This window comes from Leucoraja erinacea, chromosome 40 (genome assembly GCF_028641065.1).
Source record: "Leucoraja erinacea ecotype New England chromosome 40, Leri_hhj_1, whole genome shotgun sequence".
Lineage (NCBI taxonomy): Eukaryota > Metazoa > Chordata > Chondrichthyes > Rajiformes > Rajidae > Leucoraja > Leucoraja erinaceus.
The window spans coordinates 1,758,550-1,785,077 of record NC_073416.1 but is presented as its reverse complement, the minus strand read 5'-3'; the positions used below and the strand labels follow the sequence as shown (position 1 = coordinate 1,785,077).

The following is a 26,528-nucleotide window of genomic DNA, read 5'->3' as shown; positions in this document are numbered from 1 at the left end:
TTCATTCTGCAATAACTGTCCTAGCCCCCTTGCATTTAACTCTAGACATCCCTTTCCCTCTGCTGTTGCATTATTGTCCCAATCAATTTAAGATGAGTTTAAGACAAGTTAAGATCGGTCACTTTCCTAGTTATCTTCCTTATCACCTCCCAATGTGCAATTCCAGATCGATGGGCGAAGATAATTCACCGAGTAGTTGGTTTATCATTGGATCATCTATTTATTTTGCCTCGAGTGATATTCTGTTTGTCCTTTATATCCCTCCTCACTTGTGGCTCAATTAAGAAAAGATGATTTGTTTATCCTGCAGCCAAATAACATAGTCATTCACATTTGAAGAGATACAAGCTTACTTTTAGAAATTCCCTGCCTTGTTGTGAATATGTTAAGTCTCAGCCATAATAGAGGTTCATAGAATTGTGAAGTAGATGATCTTTGGTCTTCTCATTTGACACCTCTCAGTTTACCTTTGTCATCTCTCCTGGTTCCTCTTACTCTTGACATGCTATTCATTTGTAAAAAGAGATCAGCTGTCCATCTTTGCTGTTTCCATGGAATAGTTTCATGCAAATCTTAATATGTTGCATTTCCGTAGTCTGTGCACAGTAAATAATTAAGGATAAGGGCACAACAAATTCTAGAAATCTTAGTTAGAAATTGGAAAATAATAGATCTGAACAATAGGTCACATCTGAGGGAACGTTCAATACTTTGGTCTTTACCAGCAGTTTAATGTTAACCCATCTTTTGCTTTCTATTCATGCATTGTTGGTATTTTCGACTCTAATTTAACCTGCACTATATTTTTCACTTGAATTCCCTAAAGCCTCAGCAAAGCAATTTCATTAATGAAGTTACAGTTCTTTTCTGTAAATGGTAGTGAATCTACTATTCAAACATTGCATACATTAGACCAGCTGTTACACTAACTTGGAAACCCAATCCATTTGTATCTTACACTCATTTAATAAGTCTAGTAGTTAGTGTAATGTATACCTGTTCAGACCTATATTTGAAGTGCGATGGAAATTTAGGTGGGTGCTTTCTTTTCAAATACTTTTGCAATATACAGGAAAAGAAAAATTCAGGAAACTGTCCAATTTGTTGATGACATAATGCTTTTTGAAATTTTTCAAATTGGCCCCCAAACCATTCTGAGCGATAACTCTCAAAATGAGTGAATTCCCATGATGCAGTGACCATGACTGGCTCTGGTAAAGTATATGTGTAGGAAGGAACTGCAGATGCTGGAAGATAGACACAAAATGCTGGAGTAACTCAGCGGGACAGGCAGCATCTCTGGAGAGAAGGAATGGGTGATGTTTCAGGTCGAGACCCTTCGTCGGGATACCTACCCAAAATTACCCAAACTACGAAAGTCCAAAAATTGATGAAAAATTGTAAATGAGACATTGCTGATTAAATACAAAGAGTGCTTTGAATAATGCAGTATATTAAGTTATTCTCCTTTGAAAGTTCAAAAGGTTAGGAATAAATTCTGCTCTGAAGTATTTTCACATCCTCCCTTTGGCCCACCTTTTATATTCCCTGACTCTCTCAACAGATACAGTAGCTAGCAAGTATGTAAGGGCACTAAACCTCAGGTTTTGTTTACTCCTAACTTTGGTTTGGCATTGTTTCACAATGTGATAAAGAGGATAATTTTTCAGGTCAACTGTTCCACCCCCAGGACATCTCTACAGAAGTTCTTCAGGCCAGTGACCTAGGCACAGCTGCCTTCAGCTGCTGCATGAGGTAGGAAGTGAGGGGTTTGCTGCTGATTGCGCCATGTTCAGTTTAATTTGCAAATCTTTACAGACCGTGAAGCAATCCATACCTGCTGGCAGAAACCAGGTGAGGGTTGGTGAATGGCAAACCAGGCAGTGCCCATATCCACCAGTTGTGTCTAACCACTAAAGCTGGATAATCAAAGATATTGCTATTGCCAAGTTCCTCTCTATCAATATCCTCGGCGGTCAGTATGGACCAGGAACTCAAGTAGGCCAGTCACATAAATGTCGTGGCTACAGAGTAACGCAATTCAGAGGCTGGGTAATCCTGTGTGATCTCTGTTCTCCCAATGTTTCTGAGACCGGGACTGCCAACTGTAGGCACTTAAACGCTAGAAAAATGCCATCAACACTATCTAAAATGCCTCCTAATTCAGTGGAAGGATAAACAAATCAGTGTGTCCAGTTCGAGATTTCCAACAATGAGGCTGTAGTTTCAACTAGCTACACGAACAGGCCACGTCAATTGACATCAGTCTCCCAAAAATGATATTCTATTCCAAAATAAAAACACAAAATCCCAGTCTCTGGGAAGAAATTGCCAGACAGTAAGATTCAAAGCTATGCTCAAAGCCTCCTTGATCACATCAAAAAGTGATGTGATTGATTATTCCTTGATTTGGTCAAGGAGGGCTTGATAATCCTGTGGCTCAAGCCCCTGTCCTCACTGTCTTCTGAGAATCTTTGGCCCATGATCTCTCAAAAGTGGAGCATTTGGGATGGTATTTCAAACCTTGTGACAATGCATTGGGATCACACAGAGGCATTGGCAGTGGAAGAAGCACACCATCTCACAAAGTATCCATTCACCCCTTCAGGCAACCACTACCCCATCTGTGGAAATGTCTCCAAGTCCCACATTGTCCTCATCAGTAACCTCAGAACCCACAGACTTGGAGTAAGCGCAAGTCATCCTCGATCCGGAGGGACTCCCCAAGAAGAAGAAAATGTGATTGTGTGTGTGTGTGTGTGTGTGTGGAAACAATCCAGACAAAATCCAGCACACGACGTTGCCCTCACAGCAGCTGTCTCTCCATCATCAACTATGTTATCAATGCAACAATGCCAATTGCTCACACATATCCAAGACTTTTTGCCTCCATTCGTCAGCCTTGGTCCAAACATGACATTGAGGTGGGGGCCAAGAGTGATTTCCCTTGATATTAAGGATTTGTCCTGCTATTTGTGAATACGACATACCTGGGCAATTGTTCACATCCTCGTATAAATACTAGCAGTGGGTTCAAGTTTCATTTTGGAAACTTTTCAACAAAGCTCTACACTAACAAGTCCATGATGGTACAAAGGGAATGTTGCACTGTCAGAAGTGCCATGTCAAAGAATTAAAAGTTAATACAAGTGAAGTTGGCTCTCTAAGCATTGACAAGAAAGATCCAATGATACTGAAGAAGGGTCTCGACCCGAAACGTTGCCTATTTCCTTCGCTCCATAGATGCTGCCTCACCCGCTGAGTTTCTCCAGCATTTTTGTCTACCTCCAATGATACTATGTTGAAAAGATATCCAATTGAAAATGAAAAAATCTTGGAAAAAACAAATCTGAAAAAAATTGGAAATCTGAAATGTTGGAAATACTCAGCAGGTCATGTAGCTTCAGGCCACAGACTGTTCATCAAAACTGGGAAAGTAAGAAAGCATGCTAGTTCTAAGTTGCAAATACCATGTGGAAAGTTATCCCCCATCTCTGGCTAGTATTTACTACTCAAATCAACATCAATACAATGGATTTGCCTGGAAATTCAATCCCTTAGAACTGTATCTTTTTTCAGCTTTGTGAATGAAAAAGGACTAATTAATGACATCGTAGTGAAAGCACCCTCAGTAAGCAGTAATCATAGTATAACTTAATTTACATTTAGTTTGAAGGAGAGAAGAATGGGTCCAGGACTTGTATTTTAAACCTAAATAAGGGCAATTAGGAAGTCATGAAAGCAGAGCTAAGCAGCCAGGATCGAACCCGGGTCCCAGGCACCGTAAGCGCTGCCAAATCGCCACTGGACCGTCCCCAGGAGCTCCTGATTCCCACACTCCAAAGACATACAGGTCTGTAGGTAAATTGGCTTGGTAAAATTGTAAATTGTCCCTAGTATGTGTAGGATAGTGTTAATGTGCGGGAATCGCTGGTCGGCACGGATTCCGTGGGCTGAAGGGCCTGTTTCCGCACTGTATCTCTAAACTAAACTGAACTAAATTTACATAGAACGTTTTATTCGGCTGTTGTCACTTACAACTCTTAAGTAAAATGTTATCTGGGTCATTACATTGGAACAAGGCAAGAGATTACTAATGTGATAAATAAATCTGTAATCTAACTTAATATTATCTTACAATAATTATTCATTGGCTTTAATGCATTTATGTTGCAGTCACCAGTGCTTCATTTTCCATGCTCCTATTCTTGCCCCACCAGTCTTTTTGTATCCGCTCACTGATGAAGTTAAACACCAAAATATAATACAGATTACACCCAATCTTATTGAAAATCTGTATGAAACACTGCCTGGAAATTGTTTTTAAAGTCCTTGCAAAATATAACAAACACCTAGAAATTCATCCCTAGATGCTTTCTGTTGTTGTATCAGCACATTGCACTCTACGTCTGAAGGGAATGGATTTCAGAGACCAAGAATACTGACATAATTATGTAGTGCATGTAGTGTTACTGACCCAGGATGAATTTTTCAACCACTCTATTTTTAATTCTGAACCAGATCACCTTCATCTCAATAACGTGCATCTATTATACCTTTTGGGGCCAGAACTCGCTGCCAACTTGGCTCGCGGCTGACCTCCCTAATAGAATTTTTCCCTTTCCAGATCCATCAGTGTCGACTTGTTGCACAAAGAGTTTCCAATATAAATGTGTCGAGTGCAAAACCCCTCTATGGTGGCAGAGCCATGCATGACATCATTCTATAAAGTGGACTTGGCTACCACATTCGGAAGCAATCAAAAACTAAATCAGTGAAGCAATAATAATGAAGTCCAAACTTATTTTTAAAAGATAAAATGCTTACAAACATAAAACATTTAAACCAATGTAAAAAAAAAAGTACTCATTTAAAAATTACTCATTTAAAAAAAAATAGTAATTGCATGCTTACCTGTGTCCCTGCAGCTGTTTATCACCATTCAAATTTATTCTGGAGATTTTGATTTATTGTTTGGCGGTCCTTGCTCTGTCCTTGATGGTACTTCAGTCATGCTATGACATTTCACTTCAACCAAGGATAAATAGAGGACTTGGCTTCAGATTACTTAAGGTACTGATGCAATCCTGAGCCGAGATCTTTTTGGGTTTCAACTGCCAAACACATTTATTAATCCTTAATCGCCTGCAAGACTAGTACTAATGGGTGGCATGCTGGCACAGTGGTAGAGCTGCTACCTTACAGTGCCAGAAACCCGGGTTCAATCCTGGCTACAAGTGCTTGTCTGTACGGAGTTTGCACGTTCTCCCCGTGGGTTTTCTCCTCCCACAGACCAAAGACGCACAGGTTTATCGGTTAATTGGTTTGGTAGAAATGTAAAAATTGACCTGGTTGGCGTTGCCTTGGTGGGCCAAAGGGCCTGTTTCCATGCTGTACCTCTGAACTAAACGAAACCATTTATACACTTAAACTTCACTCATAGTAGAAAATAATGGACTTAAGCGACATAGTTTATGCACATAAAACTATGCACAACTTTAGTCTCCTTTCATGATTTCTTTTCCCTTTACATCAACTAAAGAAACTGTCAGTTTTGATTAGCCTCTAAGTCATATGCCACAACTATGGCAAATACTCCCAAAGTAGTTACCAGATCTTTGTGAATCAATTGTGAATGATGCAAATCAGCACATATCTGAACAAACTAAGTGAATATTTGTATCAAGTGATTTAAATTCCTCCCTAAAATTATTTATTCACTAACCTAATGAGAAATGATTGCTACATTGTTTGTCTCGGCTTAATGTTATGATTTGTGAATTAAGTTTTTTTAATTGAAGAAAATGCTAAGCTCAATATTGGACTGATGATAATTGAACGTCATCGGCAAGATGCCAATAAGAAGTGTTGCACAGAGAAATAGCACATTAGCACGGTGTTAGCCAATTTTGTGGAAAGGTTAATGCCAATCATTAATAACATATGGACTACCCTTGTTGAATTTTTGTATTATTTTTTGGAAGCACTCAATACATGAACTTTAATGGATGCAAGGCATCTTAATGCATGCTCTTCGCTTGGAATTAAACGGCACATTTGCAAAAGAGGTAGAAGCCTCGCTAAGAGTTGAAGAATTGGGGGGTTTTCTAAGCAAATTGTTGGACAAAACCCAGAGATGAAGACGGCTGTAAGGCAAAAAAGGATAGAGTTGCGAATTGTGAAACACTTTAAATTTACATTTTTTATTTAAATTTATATATATCTTTAAATTGATTAAGTTGTTTAAAGGGATTTCTCCATGACTGCTTTGAGGGGAAGCAGGGCAATGTGGATAAGTGACAATGGTTGAAATGGAATTTGAGGGCAGTCGGAAGGAGAATCGGGAGAAAGGTGGGAGTGGGTGGATGTTAATAGTGCATGCTGATGAACAGCCTGATCGGACCAGTGTGGTTGTCCTAAGGGGCATTATCACATCCCATGCTGTGCATGGCATACAATAAAATTCACAGAGGAAACAGTAGGTGATTTATAATAATAATAATAATCTTATTTATATAGCACATTTTTAGTCAACTTGCATTGACCCCAAAGTGCTTCACATAATTACATTACATTTACACACAGGCAAAGGTGGGTGAAGTGTCTTGCCCCAAAGACACAACGACAGTATGCACTCCAAGCGGGATTCGAACCGGCTACCTTCCGGTCGCCAGCCGAACACTTAGCCCATTGTGCTATCTGTCGTCCTTTTATAAATATAATGTCCCAACAATGTCTCTTTTAAATCTTGCACAATTCACTCGGCACATTTGACATGCTCCCTGCTGAACTGTGTTCATTATGAAGGGTGTAAATCATGACCATTTGATCCAATGTCTGCTGTTCCATATTTAATGGGCCTCATGCATGTCAATGACATAATTGTATGTGGAAACTATATTACCTGCAAAACGCCCAGACAGGAATTTCTCACTGGGAGTGACTTCAACGGGAAATAGTAGTAAACACTTTTTGTTTTCATTGCTTTTCATGCATTATTGACGCAGAAGAGAAAGATGCTCATGGACTTTATCTGATTAAGTTTCAATTGGTTTTTAGATCCTGGTCACAGTCTTAATTTAGTTTAGTTTAGATTTACAGTGTGGAAACAGGCCCTTCGGCCCACTGACTACATGCTGACCAGCGATCACCCATTCATACAGTTCTATCCTACACACTAGGGATAATTTACAGAAGCCAATTAACCTACAAATCTGCACGTCTTTGGGATGTGGGAGGAAACCAGAGCATCGAAGAAAACTGACGCGGTCACAGGGAGAGTGTGCGAACTCCGTCCAGACAGCACCCGTAGTCAGGATCGAACTCTGGTCTCTCGCGCTGGAAGGCAACAACTCTACCACAGCACCACACGAAGAATCAGACTAGGTTGAACACAATGGTGCCACAATTGTAGTTAAATATTTTGAGTTGTGGGTTATATCTTTTTATTTGCTATCAGCAACACAATCACTTTATATCATGGGCCTATCCCACTTGGGCGTCATTTACGCGACATCATTTACGCGTTGTAGCGGCAGATTTTTCAGATCTTTCAGGAAATTAACTCCCTAGCCACTAATTGGACGAGAGGGGATAAGGGGAATATCTTCGGTACGCATGCAAGCTGCCTCGGAGACTTTCAGAGCTTCTACTTTCATAAAGCTTCAGCACACAGTCTTTTAATGAATATTTTCTGTATTGTAGATATAAAACAGTAAGATACATCCAAGGTTTTCCGACTTGTTCCAGCAATCTTCTTCGAACTCCAGCGCATTGCTTCAGATACTAGAAAACTCCTCGTGTCTTCTTCTTCACATGAGGTTTGACATGCGTGACCTGTGACATGGTCGAAGGATAAACCTTCTCCCTCTCCTGTCCAAAACGAATCCCCAACTAAACTAACACCCAAGCAGTTAAGCTGCATAAACACGCCCCAAGACACGTCATAAAATCCCACCCACATTATAACGGGCTGGCTAAAATTTAAAGGAACATGCCATCCACAATGACATGCAAAATAGGCCAAATGGCCACTACACGCATCACGACGCACGACACGCGCATGGTGCGCATTACGTGAGCCTGGTGCGTGGTGACGTGGGCTGTGACGAGCGGTGCCCCAGGGATGTACAAAATCTTCGTGCGCCATCTGCATGACGCGCAAATGACGCCCAAGTGGGACAGGCCCCTTAAGTTGCTCCCAAACTGCAGAATGATGTTCTTATGATGCCATCCAGTCTTGCTATCAGGCTGCCACATTATCCGATGTAATACTATACTTGAAATGGAGTGACCAGGCTATTACTATAACATTTGAAATGACAACCTGGGATTTGGACACATTAGAAGATTGGGTTTTCATCAGGATCTGTTTACATTTTAAATTGTGCTGTGAGGGATTTCACTTTAAGCAAACACATTAGCGCACATGTTACCCACTATTTAACGGTGTTATAAGGTTCTTACATTGCAGACTTGCAATTGTTAATTGCAATGTGTAAAATGATGTGGCGGTAGCAGAACATATGGCAAAACCTCAAACCATGTTGGCTGAGCATGTTTGATGTATAAATACCTTTAATTACTAATCACACTGGTGGTTTAATTGCTTGCAAATCAGAGTCTTGCTTCAAATTATTCCATCTGTGAATGTTCTGTCCAGTGTGCAATGTTTGCCAAGAATAGTTCTTTATGCTCCAGTATCCAACCATTTTACCTTTAAAATACATAGGGAGTGAACTCCTGGTTTCTTTGACAAAATATCTCCTTAAACCAGATGACTTAACTGGTGTGCTCTCTGCATGCTGATGGTATAGATTCCTGTGAGAACTGCAAAATCTTTACCACAAGTTTCAGTTCTGTTAGTGAGAAGTCGAAAGATTAGAAAGTGGTATCAGATCAAAATGGATAATGGAAGAAAAGGAAACTGAGTGATACGGTTCATGTCTCCCCACTTAATACTCACTGTATCACTGTATACTCAAGCACATCCAAAATTGCGTTGACTTTATCCAAACTCTGATACCTTTGTTGATGAGAACCAGAGGAAAATAGAAAATAGGTGCGCGAGTAAGCCATTTGGCCCCTGTCCATTCAATATGATCATGGCTGATCATCCACAATCAGTACCCCATTTCCCCCCTATCCCTTGATTCCATTAGCCCTAAGAGCTAAATCTAACTCTTGAAAATTCCACAGATTCACAACTCTCTGGGTGAAAAAGGTTTTTTATCATCGCAGTCGTAAATGGCCTACCCCTTATTCTTAAACTGTGTGTGACCCCTGGTTCTGGACTCCCCCAACATCATGAACATTTTTTCTGCATCAGCCTGTCCAATCCTTTAAGAATTTTATATGTTTCTATAAGATATCCTCTCATCCTTCTAAATTCCATTGAATACAAGACCAGTCGACCCATTCTTTCATCATATGTCAGTGCCACCAATCCGATAATTAACCTGGTGAACCAACGCTGCACTCCCTCAATAGCAAGAATGTCACACAATACTCCAAGTATGATCTCACCAGGGCCCTGTACAACTGCAGTAGGAGATTGTTTGTGTCTTTCTGAGTGAAGACCGAACCAAAGTACTCGTTTAACTAGTCTGCCATTTCCTTGTTTCCCATTATAAATGCACTTGTCTCTGACTGTAAGGGACCTACATTTGTCCTCACTGATCTTTTCCTCTTCACATATCCAAAGAAGTTTTTACAGTCAGCTTTTATATTCCCAGCAAGCTTTCTTTCATGCTCTATGTCCCCCTCTTCATTGACCCCTTTGTCCTCCTCTGTTGGATTCTAAATTTCTCCCAGTCCTCCGGTTTGCTGCTTCCTCTGGCCAATTTATATGCCTCTTCCTTGGATTTAACACTATCCCTAATTTCCCTCATTAGCCACGGTTGAGCCGTCTTCCCCAGTTTATTTTTACGCCATTCAGGGATGAACAATTGTTGTAATTCATCCATGCGATCTTTAAATCTTTACCATTGCATCTCCACCATCAACCCTTTAAGTATCATTTGCCCGTCTATGCTAGCCAATTCCTGTCTCATGCCATCAAAGTTGCCATTCTTTAAGTTCACGACCCTCGTCTCTGAATTAACCCTGTCGCTCTCCATCTTAATGCACACACTGTCCCCTGATTTGGCAAATCATTATTTTTTAATTACTGATTATTCTCTTCAAATTTCCAAGTCTCCTTCCCCATCGGTGACCATAACATTAGCTATTTAGGGTTTCCCACACGGGCTAGAGTTTCCTCCCTAAACTTCTTTCTGCTCTTTTAGATGCAATTTAAAATCTACCTTCTTAGCTGCCCGAATGTCCCTTTATGTGGTTAATGTTAAACGATGTCTAATGTTGCTTGCCTGAGTCGCATTGGGACATCTTATGATGCAGCTTAGTGGCATATTTACGTGAGTTGCTTCCTCACAGCACTAGGAACGCAGGTTTAATCCTGACCTTGGGTGCTGTCTGTGTGGAGTTTGCACATTCCCCCTGTGACCACGCGGTTTACCCCTCTCTCTCTCTCGGTGCTCCGGTTTCCTCCCACATCCCAAAAGTCTGAAGGTGTTTCGGTGAATTAACTGCAGTAAATGTGTGTTGGTGCGTTGTAGAATCTGGTGGGGGTGTAAGGAGAATAACATTGTATTAGTATAAATGGCAGCTGAAGGTCGGTAGGGACTCGGTGTAAGGTCGGTGTCGGTGTACCCCATGATGTACAATATTAAAGATGCTATATCAATGCAGGCTTTTGCACTGTTCATTTCACGAGGATGACATATTTCAATATTTGATGTAGGTCACATCAGCTTTGCATCAGAATCCAGTATAGAAGCAGCTGGAGTATAACTACATGGATGGCCCAGTGGCACTTGGAGCAAGCTTTTAGTGGATGTATTTTGTTTGTCTTATGACAAACTGGGACTGTGGATGCCTGTGAATGTTGAGAGAAAGATTCTTAATAATTAAAATGATCTATTTCCCAAAAGCTTTCTCTAGTTACTTTATTCAAAGTTTGTTTGGCAACGTCTGCATGGCAAAGTCTCAATTTTCAATTGAAATTGTTAAGGTGTGTCACATCAAAACCGACATGTTTGGAAAGGTACGTCATATAAAAACAAGCAACACAACAGAAATGTAAAGCGAAGGTGGACAAAAATGCTGGAGAAACTCGGCGGGTGAGGTAGCATCTATGGAGCAAAGGAAATAGGCAACGTTTCGGGTCGAGACCCTTCTTCAGACTGATGTGATGGTTGGGGGGGTGGGGGGGGGGGGGGGAAGAAGAAAGGAAGAGGCAGAGACAGTGGGCTGAGGGGGAGCTGAGAAGGGGAGGAGAAAGCAGGGACTACCTAAAATTAGAGAAGTCAATTTTCATACCGCTGGGGTGTAAACTGCCCAAGCGGAATGTAAAGCGAGTTCACCTGTACCTTGCTAAAGAGGAAAGACATTTTAACAGGTGTTGCATAGTTGAGAGTAGCTTGTGACAAGCCATGCAGTTGCACTAATGTTTGTATTTTCCCAGGTGAAGTTGTTTTTTCCAGGACGTCACAGTAGAGATTATTTTCTGTCTCCCGCGTGCCGACTTGAGTCCTTGTGGACTAAATGAATAGGGTTGTGGTGTGTTTCCTAACTTGCGGTGCTGTCTTTAACAGTTCCTATTTTTGCTTTTGATTGTTAATCTCAGTGTATATTCCATTTGAGTGAACTAACCACTATTTCCATTGTAAAAGTTAAAAGCTACTGGAATCGTTTGAAATGACAGTAGTTCCCTACACAAGAAATTTCCTGCCTTTCAATTAAAAGAACTTTGAAAATAAAAAAAGTCTAAATATATTTTACCCGACCTATGCCAGTTACCATAGCTCCTTGGAGAGAAGGACGTTTATTTTTTTCTGTGCACCGACTGCCACCACTGCATTCAGAGAGCAGGAGATTGAAAGTCAAGAGGATGCAATGGAAGACTGAACGCCCAAAACTGCCTGCTGCTGGAGACTGTGTAAGGTATGCTGAGAGAATGGAGCAGCTGGGCTTGTACACTCTGGAGTTTAGAAGGATGAGAGGATATCTCATTGAAACATATAAGATTGTTAAGGGCTTGGACATGCTAGAGGCAGGAAACATGTTCCCAATGTTGGGGGAGTCCAGAACCAGGGGCCACAGTTTAAGAATAAGGAGTAAGCCATTCAGAACGTAGACGAGGAAACTCTTTTTCTCACAGAGAGTGGTGAGTCTGTGGAATTCTCTGCCTCAGAGGGTGGTGGAGGCAGGTTCTCTGGATGCTTTCAAGAGAGAGTTAGATAGGGCTCTTAAAAAATAGCAGAGTCAGGGGATATGGGGAGAAGGCAGGAACGGGGTATTGATTGGGGATGATCAGCCATGATCACATTGAATGGCGGTGCTGGCTCAAAGGGCCAAATGGCCTCTACTCCTGCACCTATTGTCTATTGTCTATTGTATTAGGACCAGGTGAGCTCACTTCCCAGAATGGAACAACAGTATTGTCCTTCACAGTGATGTACATATCAGATGACAAGTTTAATAAGATTTGCTGACTTGTTTATTTTGTGCATTCTTGAGCACAGCTGAGTTTGTAAAGTGGAATAATTGGGACAAAGGGAGCAAATAGCAGGGGGTGGATTATGTTAGTTTATTGTCATGTACACCAGGGTGCAATGAAATTCCTAATTTGGATGAGGCTCACAGAGTAAACGACACATGGTAATGATAAATGCAATGATGAGTGCAAAAACAGCAGAACAGTGCAAGTTTGTGGTGCAATCTGAAGTAGTAAAACAATACTAATGTGCAGTAAGAAAATAACCAAACGAGGTAAAGAGTAAGAGTACGTGGCCGCACCTCCGGGAAGGGGAGGGGAAAGATGAAGAAGGAGCAGCTGATACTGGTTTACAGTCCAAAGAAGAGTCCTGACCCAAAACGTCACGCATCTATGTCCTCCAGAGATGATGCCCGACTTGCTGAGTTACTCCAGCGCTTTGTGTCCTTTTGAGGGAAAAGAGGAATTTGATTGCAATGGGGAAGAAGAATGTCTGGATGTGCAGGCTTTCAAGTTCCTGCATGTTTTTCCAGAAGGCAAAAGAGAGAAAAGGGAATGGTCCGGATGGCAGGCATCCCTGACGATACTCCTGATGCAACACATCGTGAAGATGGACCGGATGAAAGAACGTGATGTGATGGACTGGGCTGTGTTCACCACTCTGCAGATCCAGGCAGTTGATGAGATGCATCTCATCCGAATACTTTCTATAGCACATCTGTAGAAGTTAGAGTGAATCCTCGTGGACATGCCAAATCTTCTCTGACATCTTAGAAAGTAAATTCACTGACCTGCTTTCTTGATGGCTGCACCAACGATGTAGGGAACAGATCAGGTTTACTGACGACGCGTGAAACTGTTGACATCATCTCCGGTGACAGTCAACTCTGCCCTTCCGGTCGGAGACAGAGCAGTTGAGGACAGGATTCTCTCATGGCAGGAAACGAAGTGGACATGCAAATCTTCTCTGACATCTTAGAAAGACTGGTGATGGCTGCACCAACTCGGATCGATTACTGACGACGGTGAAGTCTCGTGGCGGCGGCATGGCAGGAAACGAAGTGGGGCGTCGACAGAGGTGAGGCCTCGGCGGTGGTGAAGTCTCGTGGCGGCGGCGGCCAGTCGGTGTGAGCATGGAGGACCACCATGAGGGGGGGAAGGGAAAAACAATGGAGGACCCAGTGTGGGGAGACCACTGTGAGGGAGGGAGAAGAACAACAGACAATTGGGGAGGGGGGGAGAGAACAAAGGACAATGGGGACCCGACGTGGGGGGAAAGGGAGAACAAAAAGGGGAGCCAGCGTGCTTTGTAAGTTTGTCAGCGCCGTTGGTGGCCCCTATTTGTATGCATTGTGTATGCAGCAAAGAATCTCACTGTGCCCAGTCACGAGGCAATAACGTATTCTTATTCCATTCCATTTGCAGTTAACATTCATTTTTGACAAATTTCAGTTACCCCTCCTTTGGTTCAGCATCCATTTTTCTGATTTTATGTCCATGAAGTCCCTTGAGAGACCTTTCAAATTTGACAGCGCTATATAAATGCAGGATGTTATTGAACTGGTGACTTGATTCAGACAATTGTGGACAAAAGAATTAGTGTCAGAATTAACACTTGAACTCTTTGATCTGTTCGTGACAAGATGCTGTTTTGTCATGGCTGATCTTGGTCATAGCCTGTAGATTTATTCCCTTGTATATTCTCTCACACCCAGCATTTGTTGCAATCAGTTACTACACACTCAACTCCTGCTATACTTAGGGTTGTGGGGGCCCCCACACAGAAGTCTGCCATAATTTACTACATAATACAAGAGGATTAGCTTTCAAACTAAGGAATGTTGTTTGTTTAAATCCCTGAAGATTAGCATCCTATTTCCACTGTGGTCATCTGTGAGTTTATTCCGTAGTGAGTTGGCTGCCATTGGTTACGGTTAAGAAATCCAAGTTGAAACACCTTTGTGATTGCATTTAATTGAAATGATTTTAAGGTGTGTTATTTACCTATTTACTTTATTTAATAATGTAATATGGCTCTCCCATTCGAAGTCGCTCTGTTTCATTTGCTTTATGTATACAGATGATCTACCCAAATGATTACTTGGGTGTTAGAGAGCATTGTTAATCAAAAACTCAATGGCGTAGAAATGCGTTCTCACCTCAACAGGTGTGCTAAACCAATGATGTGTGGGTAACTTGTGTTGAATTAGTGTGGTGCAGCGGGGACATGGAATGTCATTGTAAGATTCATGAAAATGTGTCTGCCTGCTTTGCTCACCACGCTTTCATAAGGGAAACAATTGGTATTCTTCCCATCTGCTGATCTATTCATGGCACTGACATCAGGGCTTCAGCCATGGAGTCGCATCTGCCAGTGATTAAGATGTCAGAAAGTATGCATGTATCTGACCAGTTCTTTTACATACCATTTCGCCCAACAATTGTACTGAACAGCGGAACAGGCACGAAAGGCGGAATGGCTTACTCCTACTCCTACTTTCTATGTTTCATAGAGCCATACAGCACGTAAGCAGGCCCTTCGGCCCAACGTGTCCATTCCGACCAAGTTGCCCCATCTACACGAGTCCCACCTCCCTGCATATGGCCGATATCCCTCTAAACTGTTTCTATCCATGCATATGTCCAAATGTCGTTATAATGCCTGCCTCAACTACCTTGCCATTGCTATTCATGTTATTGAGGGAGTGCAGCATAGGTTCACCAGGTTAATTCCCGGGATGGCAGGACTGACACATGATGAAAGAATGGGTCGACTGGGCTTGCATTCACTGAAATTTACAAGGATGAGAGAGGATCTAATAGAAACATAAAAAATCCTTAAGGAAAAATGTCCCCGATGTTGGGGGAGTCCAGAACCAGGAGCACAATTTAAGAAGAAGGGGTCGGCCATTTAGGACTGAGATGAGGAAAAACTTTTCACCCAGAGAGTTGTGGATCTGTGGAATTCTCTGCCATAGAAGGCAGTGGGGGCCAATTCACTGGATGTTTTCAAGAGAGAAAAACATTTAGCTCTTATGGCTAATGGAATCGAGGGATATGGGGATCAGGGGGGGGGGCGAGCAGGCACGGGGTACTGATCATATTGAATGGAGCTGCTGGCTCGAAGGACCGAATGGCCTACTCCTGCAACTATTTTCTATGTTTCTACCTCTTCTGACAGCTCGCTCCATATACCAACCACCCTCTTTGTGGAAAAAGTTGGCCCTCTGGTTCTCATTGAATCTTTCCCCTCTTTGTGACGTGATTTACCAGTGCAATTTATTCTGTTGTGAAGATGCTAAACTGAGATCAGGTGCTGACAGACAGTCATAAATATATGTGAGAGAGATAGATTGCTTCAGGCTTTTTTCGTGCATCTGTATAAGTCATTGGGATTTTGCCCTCCTGAGTTATTCATTCTGTATAGGTTAGATCATCATCACAAAAGATTATGTATTTTCCATTCTGTGTCCTTGATCCTTTATTTAGTCACAGCAGATGGAATTAAGCAGATTCTCTCTGAAGGAATACATTAGGTCCTTTGCTGTTTATTAAAGTACAACCCTGCATATGTACTGCTATAGTGAATGTTTAATTCTAACAAGTCAGGCGGTAGATGGTCACCAACAAGGTAGCTAATCTTGTGTAGGAAGCAAATGCAGACGCTGGTTTCAACTGACGATAGGCACAAAATGCTGGAGTAACTCAGCAGGACAGTCAGCATTTCTAGAGGGAAGTCGAGACCCAGTCTGAAGAAGGGTCTCGACCCGAAACGTCACCTATTCCTTCTCACCAGAGGTAGCGAATCAAGACTTGTTCAATTTGTGAATCCAAAGCGAATAAGTAAAACTAACTTCAGCTAGAAATTGTAAAGATGTAAATAATTAGATGGCAACTAACAGACTCTCTCACAATGTGGAACAGTCTGTGCGGCAGTAAGCAGTATTATATACCAACTCTAACTCTGTCCTTGAGTGTTCTTGGTTCTTCGAGTCCATGTATGGGTGAACCCAGCAGCCCTCCCTAAGCCATGTAAAGAGAGCACAACCTCATAAACTGCCTACTCCATCAGCCACCTCCTACCTCATCTGAGGAAGAGTCTACCGTTCCCCCATTGACTTCATTCGTCACCTCAGAAACCACAGAACCGAAGTGGAAGCAAGTCATCCTTGATAATGAAGGGACTGCTTGGGAAGAAAGATTGTACAGCAAAGCATGTAGGTGGTGGGAGTGGGTGATAGAAGGGAGGGAAAATACTTGCCTTGCACCAAAATGTATCCTTGCGGTATATTGAATCAATGAGCATCCGAACTTTAATTTGCCTCAACCACAAGCCATGCCTACATTGTGTTCTATCTATATGATCTGCTGCAGTAACTTGTGAAGCCTTCTTCAGCAGGACCTCCAAATCCCGTGATTTCTACCAAGGACAAGGACGGCAATGGTTTGAAAAAACACATAATCTCCAAGTTCTCCTCCTAAAGTCTATCTAGACTTGGAGATCTTTTGCTAATCCTTCAATGGTGTTGGGTGTAAACTCCCTTCTGAACAGCACACTTGGAGCATCTTCACCAGAATTTGATGAAGGTGGTTCACTACCATCTTCTCAAGGGCAGTTAATGATGAGCAATTATTGCTGGCCTTGCCAGTGACACCATCTTGCGAATGGATTTCAGAATCTTATCAGCTACAGTCGACAGTTCAGGCCACTGATTCAATCAAGTGTGCCGAATGGTATTAAAAAACTATACTAAAAACATGTAACTTCATTTTATCCATAATTCCTGTTTCAATATGGGTATCAATTTTCAAATTTTTTTTTTTCTTGTTTCCAGTTCCAAGAATCACAGAAATGGAACAGATGGCAGTGAGCACTTCTGCATTTCATCCTGAAGATGATGAATTTGATAGAAATTGCCCACGGATATGTGGCGTTTGTGGAGACAAAGCAACTGGTTTCCATTTCAATGCTATGACATGTGAAGGCTGCAAAGGCTTCTTCAGGTAAGAAACTGTTAAATCTATATTCAATTTGCAAAAAAACATGTTTCATTGAGTCATAGTACCATGTAAAGTGGTGCTGCGGGTTCCAGCGCCAGGGAATTGTTGACATGCATTTGCAATGATGTAGTTTTAACTTAATCTCAATACTCATGATGGTGTATGACAGTCCCTTCATTACCAAGGGTGACTTGCTTCATAAGGCCATTCGGCCCATCACAACTACTCTGCCATTCAATCATGGCTGATCTATCCCTCTCAACCTCATTCTCCTGCCTTCACCCCTTACAATCGAGAATCTCTCAATCCCTGCCTCAAAAAATATCCATCCTCCACATCCGTCGGTGGCAATAAATTCCGCAGATTCACCACCCCCTGGCTAAAGAAGTTCCTTCTCGTCTCCTTTCTAAAGCTTCCACTTCAGTTCTCTGATTTCTGAGGTGTGCATTGTGATCATATAAGCAATTAATAGAAATGCTGTTTCAAAATATTTCTTTCTGCTTCCTCCCAAATAAAGATTTAGTCCAACTCCCTTTTGAATGTTTCAACTGAGCCAGTGCATCCGTTAAAAGATGATATTAAAATCAGGAGATATCTCACATTAAGGTTCCATCACTTGACTGCTCAATGGAACAGCAAAATATCTCAATTTATGTCCTGGACTGGATTTTTGGTTTAATCTGATGGCTTGTTACAAACTTACTACCATGTAGCAGGCTGGTCACACCAGATCCTAGAATTTACAATCCCTGAACGATATACATACTGGCTGAGTTTAAAAATTGCTATTTTTAACAGAATTCTGTAAGGTAAGTACATTTGGCAAAATAGCAGTATTCCAAGCCTCTGGCTAATTGCCTGGTTCTTGCTGAAAAAATGCAGCATCTTCAATATAAACTGAAAGATTTATGGATATCTTTGGAAAACTCCAACTGACAATAACGTGCTCAATGTCCTGTAGCCAGAAACTCCCAACCATAAAGAAATAAATTAATATTCCATGCATGTTTTGGAGGTTAAATGTCTTAATCCAGAGAAATGTAAAAGCACAAATTAGCTATACAAATCCAATACAGTAAACCCTCGTATTGGGAGGGCCTGGGGAGCAGCTTCCATTATTGCCAATTATCCCCTATAACCGAGTATGGGACTATCACTGTACAGTATGTAGTTGAAACAAAGGACTGCAGTTGATGGTTAATAATCCTCCCACGGTCAATGAGAAGACGCAACCAGCCACCACGGGGCTGCCTTCTCTCCCCTCCCACAAGATGACGACCTCTTTTTCCACCCCCACCCCAATCGGCAGTTGCCCTGCTCACACTCTGCTGGGGGCGGAAGTGGAGCGGACAAAGCGATGGCCGATGCGAAGGAGCAGCAGATGGTGAAAGGGGAAGGGAGCCCCACGGTGACTGTGGGCATCCAGTGGCAGCGGCCTAAAGAAAGTGCTGTCCTCGGGGGCTACAGTGTGAGCCACAATAACAGCTGCGACAAATGGACCATGCGGTTAGTAAAGAAGGGCTCCCTGGTGCATCTTGTGAGTCGGGGGTGGCCACAAAATACTGGAATAACTCAGGCAGCATCTCTGGAGAGGACATAGAGAGGACAGGAGTAGCCATACCTTCGAGCCTGCACCGCCATTCAATTGATCATGGGATCATCTCAGTATCCCGTCCTGCCTTCTCTCCAAGATCCCCTTAGCCACAAGGGCCACAAACTCCCTCAAGTGGCCTCAACTACCCTCTGTGGGTTCGACACTGCATCTAGCCTGTCCAACCCCTTAAAAAAGCTGGAGTAGCTCAGTGGGTCAGACAGCATCTCTGGAGAAAAGGAATAGGTGACGTTTCGGGCCGAGACTCTCCTTCAGACTGACAGGGTTATCAAGCCTTGGCAGGTGACTTGAGTTGGGATGTGGATCAATCATGATTTCTTTGAACTGTGGAATAACCTCAAGGGGTCAGCTCCTGTTCCTTTGCTGTTGTGATCATACTTAGTATGTATTGAACCTGTCACAGTGTACAGTAACTGCTTGGCTCGGGTTTAAAGATATTAAATGGGTTACTCGTATGTATGTTCAGCCAATATCTTATGGCATTTTTTTCTGGATGTCATTCAACTTCCAAGAAGATTAGATACATGTTATCACAATTTCTCATTCAATAATTAGCGAACTGTAAATAGTTACTCCTTAGTAGCTGCAGCACGCTAAATGCTGGCAAAGATCCAAGTCCATAAATCTTCTCGCCTCCTTGCATTTCAAATCATTGAGCTGGGCTTAGAAACGCATTTTCCTCTGACCTCATAGAATATCGGATGCTTGAAACTAAGGCATGACCAAGACTACCCCCCAGAGTCAACATTGCCCCTTATTGCCGTTACTTTAAATCATACTTTTATACTTGATACTGCTATTTTCTTCCTTTTGTGCCTTTACACGCCTCTGATTCTTCAATATCCCAGTTGTTCTCTTTGTGTCTCATCCTCACCTTACTCCGCTCTTGAGTATGCCCTATCACTGTCAAATATCGTTCTTGTACTGTCTCAGTGTGACTCTCTCGACTCCTGAACGCATTAATGTTCTTCCTCAGTTTCTCATTCATTTGATCACTTTCTCGTGCACGCTTGCATCCAATAACTCCTCCACATCACAGAACCAAATGCGATTTACTTGCAATACACAGACATTAGCTGTTTCTCTCCTTCATCGGTTCACAGACCCTTTATTTGCTGGAAAAGTTTGCAAGACATGTGTTGTGCCATTACCAGTCTCCAGCCAGATGGGGGAAACCGTTTGGGATGATGTGGTCTGTGGAATATTTACATCGCAAGAAGTATCTCAATCCCTCCCATTAACTGTCTGAACTAAATTATTTGCTCTGGAGATTAGTACACCAGAGTTGATCTGTAACCATTCCATTACCCTCTTCAGTATCATATCATTAAGCTGAGGCCACATGTGCCTGGATGATGTACTGCACTGAAGAGTCTGACTAAATTGTATGTTCAACTCTCTAGATGGGTTTGAATCCTCAGCCTTCTAAATCCAGGGTATAAATTCTACTGTGTTTAAGAGCGAACTGCAGATGCTGGAGAATCGAAGGTTACACAAAAAAGCTGGAGAAACTCAGCGGGTGCAGCAGCATCTATGGAGCGAAGGAAATAGGCAACGTTTCGGGCCGAAACCCTTCTTCAGACTGATCGGGGGCGGGGATGGGTGGGGACAAGAAAGGCAACAGGAGGAGGAGCCCAAAGGCTGGGGGATGGGAGGAGACAGCAGGGGGGCTGAGGAGGGGGGGAGGAGACCAGGACCTATTGTCAGGCAGTCCCCAAACGGAATATAGGTGCTGTTCCTATTTCGGTGCTGCTCGGTTACAAAGGTGAGAGTTGATGAGCCACCGGGAGGTAGCCTAGCCCGAGCTGTTTCGAAACATCGCCCAATCCGCTTGGTTACGATATAGATCTGCTGACATCGAGCGGACGCAATGGATGAGGTTGGAAGAGATGCAGGTAAACCTCTGTCGCACCTGGAACGATTGCTTGGGTCAAAGCAGTATAAATTCTACTGCTGAGTTAAAGCTCTTGGAAATGCTCTATGTTGAAGAGAGAAAAGAAAGGAAGTTTAACCCAGGACCTATTGTCAGGCAGTTATTTATCTTGTGGTTAAAATGAGATTGATATAGCCTAGCCTAGCTTTCCACATCATCATTTGTTACTGCACTCGTACCTACTTTATCCACATGTAACAGTTGAAATTAAACTGATCATGAGAGGAGTATATATAGGATTTGTGTGTTGATGCATCGAGTTATATCTCTGACGGAAGACGGGAAGCCAGTTGTGGATGTCTGTCAGATGCATAAATAGCAGTTGTATTTCTTGCTAGCTCTACTCCCTGCAGTAACTGTGTCTCGACTAATTGTGAAGAAATTTGAGCGGTAGACATCTTCTGAAATTCTTCCAGCCTTTATTTGAGTAAAGGAGTCGAAGAGGAAGATGTTGCATTCCTTGTGTTCTTTCACACATGTCAGAATTAGCCTTTTGAATTTATGGAAAACAACTGGAAATTGTTAACAGTGAGATGTGTTCATTCCCTGGGCTAGAATGTTCCCTGGAATTCAAATCGGCCACGAGTTTAAATCATCGCCAGCTGTTGATGTCCACTGTTAATTTATGACACTTTTTTATTGTTTCCTGACAAATCACAACTAATAAAATAGTTTGCTGTCCCCAGCTGTTTGTCTTTGGATTCCAAATGTTTAGGTCCCACTCTGACTGTTACACTGCACGTTCCAGGGCCCAACGTGTTTTGCACTGTTGCGACTAAAATGAAATAAAAATGCTTAGAAATTCCACTGCACCCCATTAGGGCCATAACATGGGCATTGCATCAGGGTATGAAGAACCATTTTGATTCTGGATTCCCCCATGTAAATTTCATTTCAGACGGAAGAAGGGTCTCGACCTGAAAAGTCACCTATTCCTTTCCGCCGGAGATGTTGCCTGCCCCGCTGCAGTACTTCAGCATTTTGTGTCTATCTTCAGTGTAAACCAGCATCTGCAGTTCCTTCCGACACATAGGTGTGGTCGGGGTTGGGGAAAAGGCCGTCTCAAAAAGGCAGCCATATGATAATTTCTCTTGTTTAAGAGGGAACTGCAGATGCTGGAGAATCGAAGGTTACACAAAAAAGCTGGAGAAACTCAGCGGGTGCAGCAGCATCTATGGAGCGAAGGAAATAGGCAACGTTTCAGGCCGAAACCCTTCTTCATCTGAAGAAGGGTTTCGGCCTGAAACGTTGCCTATTTCCTTCGCTCCATAGATGCTGCTGCACCCGCTGAGTTTCTCCAGCTTTTTTGTGTAACCTCTGATAATTTCTCTTTTTCTACTCTTTTCTTCCTTACTCCAGTTTTATTATTAAATTAAAAATAAGAAGTTGTATATGAAATGTAATATGTCAATAAGTATTAGGTACTGTGGTACCACATTATTCTACTTACTTGTAACAAAAATATTTTTTTAAATTAAAAAAAAAAAGAAAAAAAAAGAAAAAAGGCAGCCATCATCATTAAAGACCCACGCAACCCTGGCCACGCTTTCATTTCGCTCCTGCCATGGGGAAGAAGGTACAGGAGGCTGAAAACTGTAACATCCAGGTTCAGGGACAGCTTCTTCCCTACAACCATCAGGCTATTAAACACTACAAACTCCAGCTAAACTCCAAACTGCTTTGGTAGTACTAGGGACTTTGGGTTTTGTTTTGTTTGTGCACCACATTGATCTTTGTTATTTATTGAACAGTTTTGTTTGTTTATTATATTATCTATTGATGACCGTGTTTACAAACCCGTTGCGTTGCTGCTGCAAGTAAGAATGTCATTCTTCCGTTTCGCTACTTATGACAATAAAACTGTCAACCATGTTGAGAATACATTTGAGGAAGATTTATATGTTGGCTTGGCCTGGGGATCAGAAATGGGGAGGTATGGATTGAATTCAAGGAGTGTCAGAGAATTTGGGCCAAGGATCAGGTCCACAGAGGAGATATGGATGGGGCGAGGTGGTGATGCAGTTGCTGAACAAGGGTCAAAGCTGAGGGTTCAGGGGATTTGAGTAGCTTATTGGGGCTTCAGGGATTGGGACCTATGAGCTTGGCAGAATGGCTCGGTCAGGCAGTTGCAATGATTAGAGGGGCCTCAGAAGGAGCCAAGAGTTTTGGGGAGATGGTTGATGACAATGTAAGGGGCATGTTGGGTGGGAGTGGAGGGATACTGATCCAGCACTGAAGGGTCAGTGAAGAGTTGCCAATCCTGTACTGTCCTCCAGTACAGTGATCAGTGATTGTCCATTCTGGGAGAACTTCGTTTTAAGTTACCTGTAATCTTACAAATGAAACTTTTCTTATCAACCTCTGCATGACCAAGACCGCAATAGTGTCCGGGATACAAGGGTGACATGTGCCCTCCAAAAATGGGTATTATTGCATTTCACTCTCGGAAGAAAGTGATTTTTGGCTGCATGATGCCAAAATAGACGGATTGTGCAATAGTTTTTTTCCAGACAAATATTCTTGAACTCTATTATTCGAGTTACCATAATAGCACAAAAACATCTCTTGCAGCTTTGTGCTTTTTAATAATGGCCCTCCAGGTCCTTGTTGAAATAGCTATTCTCAAGGTAAGCGAGGCTAACCAATGTTAACAGATCTGGTGGCGTAGCATTGAAATGTAATCAATTCCTATCAATCATTCACTGTTCACCAGAGGTCATTGAATATCACCCTTGAAGAGGAATCCTGCTTGGTTTTTTTAACTTCTCCTTTTCCATCATTGTGTGCTGTCGCCCCCTTGATACCTCAGTTAAGACTGGAACATCTGTGACAGGTTGCTATTGTTTTCTTCTAACCTGATGTTTCAAAGCATATAAACTTGTTCAATGTCAATGCTTCCTGATGCCAAGTATTTTCTTTTCAATGGTTGTAAAATTGTTAGCACTGTTCTTAGAAAGAAAATTAAGGTGAACTGTGCATGTCCTTTGTAATCACATACATATAGTCTTCACTGTTAAGTTTCTATTTATTTTTATTTTCTCCCTACCCTCTTGCAGGAGAAGCATGAAGAAAAAGGCCAATTTTACCTGTCCTTTTAATGGCAATTGCTCAATTACGAAGGATAATAGAAGGCATTGCCAAGCATGTAGACTCAAGCGATGCCAAGATATTGGCATGATGAAAGAATGTAAGTACTTACACTTCAAACAAGAAGCTTTCAATGAAATTGGGGAACACAATTTCTGCTAATCAGCTACACATGCTATTGCTCTTGGAATTGTAATAACAATGAAGACCTTAAGGGCCTGTGCCACTTGGTGAATTTTGCGGTGTCATATCAGTGTCGCCAAAAGATTTTGCACATTTCAAAATCCAGCGGCGACAGAAAAACGTTGCGACACTCGAAAAAACACAGCACGTGATGGGTTATCACGGCACGTCACCGCCACATCACGCAGCCACGTTTTGGTGACCTGACACGTCAGTCAATGATGCCGGCAGTCGCCGAAAAAAATCGGCAAGTGGGACAGGCCCTTAAATAGCCCATGTTGCTATCATTCTGAACAAAATGTCCTACATGCCTCGATGTCCAAGAAACCTAGCTCCAGAGATGAGTTTATTAACTTCCATTGCTTTGGTTAATCACATCAAGAATATGGCAGTTATTTCTTCGTTGTTGTACTGTTTAAAAAATATTTTCTCACCAACCAGTCAACAGATTTTATAAGTGTATCTTTTGCATCGAGAATGTGGAGAATCTTGTCTCTGTTGTGACAAAACTGCCCAGCTGAGCACTGGCAACGACACTACTTTCAGTAATATATTTATTAGCTTTAATATCATTGTGTACTGTACGTCATTCTGTTCAATACAATCGATATTACTTCACATACTACGAATTACAGACGAAATCCAATTTTACAGTTGTGCACATCAGTTACATCTTTGACCTCCAGTTGCAGTCACTCAACAGATAATTTATCTTCCTAAATGATGTCCAATTGCTGTGTTTATTCAGCCTCCACATATTTAAATCCCTTAAGAAAATCAGCAATTATGAAGAGTCATTTTGTTTTGTGTATTGTGGTATAAAGGAACACTTGTATCTTGTATCTTGTACACAAAAAAGCTGGAGAAACTCAGCGGGGGGGATCTATGGAGCGAAGGAAATAGGCAACGTTTCGGGCCGAAACCTTTCTTCAGACTGATCGGGGGCGGGGACAAGAAAGGAAAAAGGAGGAGGAGCCCGAAGGCTGGGGGATGGGAGGAGACAGCAGGGGGACTGAGGAAGGGGAGGAGACAGCAAGGACTAAGAATGTGGTCATAGAGTTGGAGGGCAGGGGGGATCACAGATGGGGGACAGTTAGAGAGGAGGTTGTGAAACTGTCTCCAGAGAGAAAAGGAGAACTTCTTCAAGGTAGGCATACCTTGAAGAGATAACGCCGTGGAGTATACACAGTGTTTAAGAAGGAACTGCAGATGCTGGAGAATCGAAGGTACACTAAAAAGCTGGAGAAACTCAGCGGGTGCAGCAGCATCTATGGAGCGAAGGAAATAGGCAACGTTTCGGGCCGAAACCCTTCTTCAGACTGATCGGGGGCGGGGACAAGAAAGGAAAAAGGAGGAGGAGCACGAAGGCTGGGGGATGGGAGGAGACAGCAGTATATGCCTTTTACGATTGAGTGCCATTGGCTTCCACAAAAAATATTTTTGAGAAAAATGTTTAACCTTCAGTAATCATATGAAGTGAGAGGAAGAAAGCATTGAAAGATACAGCATGGAAACAGGTCCTTCGAACAGATCCTTCAAAAGTCCATACCAACCATTGCTCACTGTTCATAATAGTTCTATGCATCCACTTCTTACTCACTGGGAATAATTTACAGCATCCAATTAACCTACAAACCCGCTCATCTGGGATGTGGGAAGAAACCGGAGCATCCGGAAGAAACCCACGCGGTCACAGAGAGAACGTGCAGACTCCACATAGACAGCACCTGATGTCGGAACCGAACATGGCAATGTGAGCCAGCAACTCTACCCGCTGCCCCACTGTGCTGCCCAACAAAGACTTTCTATCAATCCACAGTAACATGTAGATACTTTGCTTATTTCCCCTTAGTACAAATTTGAATGATCTTGTATTCGTGAAAGACAAGGAATGAGGCCCTGTGTGTTAGGGTGGGTGGTGGGATAGGGGTGGAGGGTGGTGAGCACTGCAGGAGATCTGCCACAACCACCATTCTAGGGGCTGGCAAAAGCTAACTATAGTTGTCTCGGCCACTAGTGAAATGCCTACTCTGGCACAATGGCAGGAGAAATGTCATAATCTTACACAATACCTCAAGGTGAACTTTAGATCAATGAAAATACTGCTGCTTTCTGATACTTCTGCAGATAGAGAGATGTGCAAATGCACACAATTA

At 42.4% G+C, this 26,528-nt stretch overlaps 1 protein-coding gene across 2 annotated transcripts in view; it reads left to right on the top strand.

Moving 5' to 3' along the window:
* Window positions 1-26,528, top strand: part of LOC129714723 (vitamin D3 receptor B-like) — a 116,246-nt gene that overhangs the window by 50,401 nt on the left and 39,317 nt on the right. For both annotated transcript variants that reach the window (XM_055664501.1, XM_055664500.1), the window contains 2 exons: window positions 17,392-17,560; window positions 24,159-24,289. In XM_055664501.1, the coding sequence (XP_055520476.1) occupies window positions 17,409-17,560; window positions 24,159-24,289 (283 nt within the window). In that variant the 5' untranslated portion in view covers window positions 17,392-17,408. The remainder of the gene's footprint in view (window positions 1-17,391; window positions 17,561-24,158; window positions 24,290-26,528) is intronic.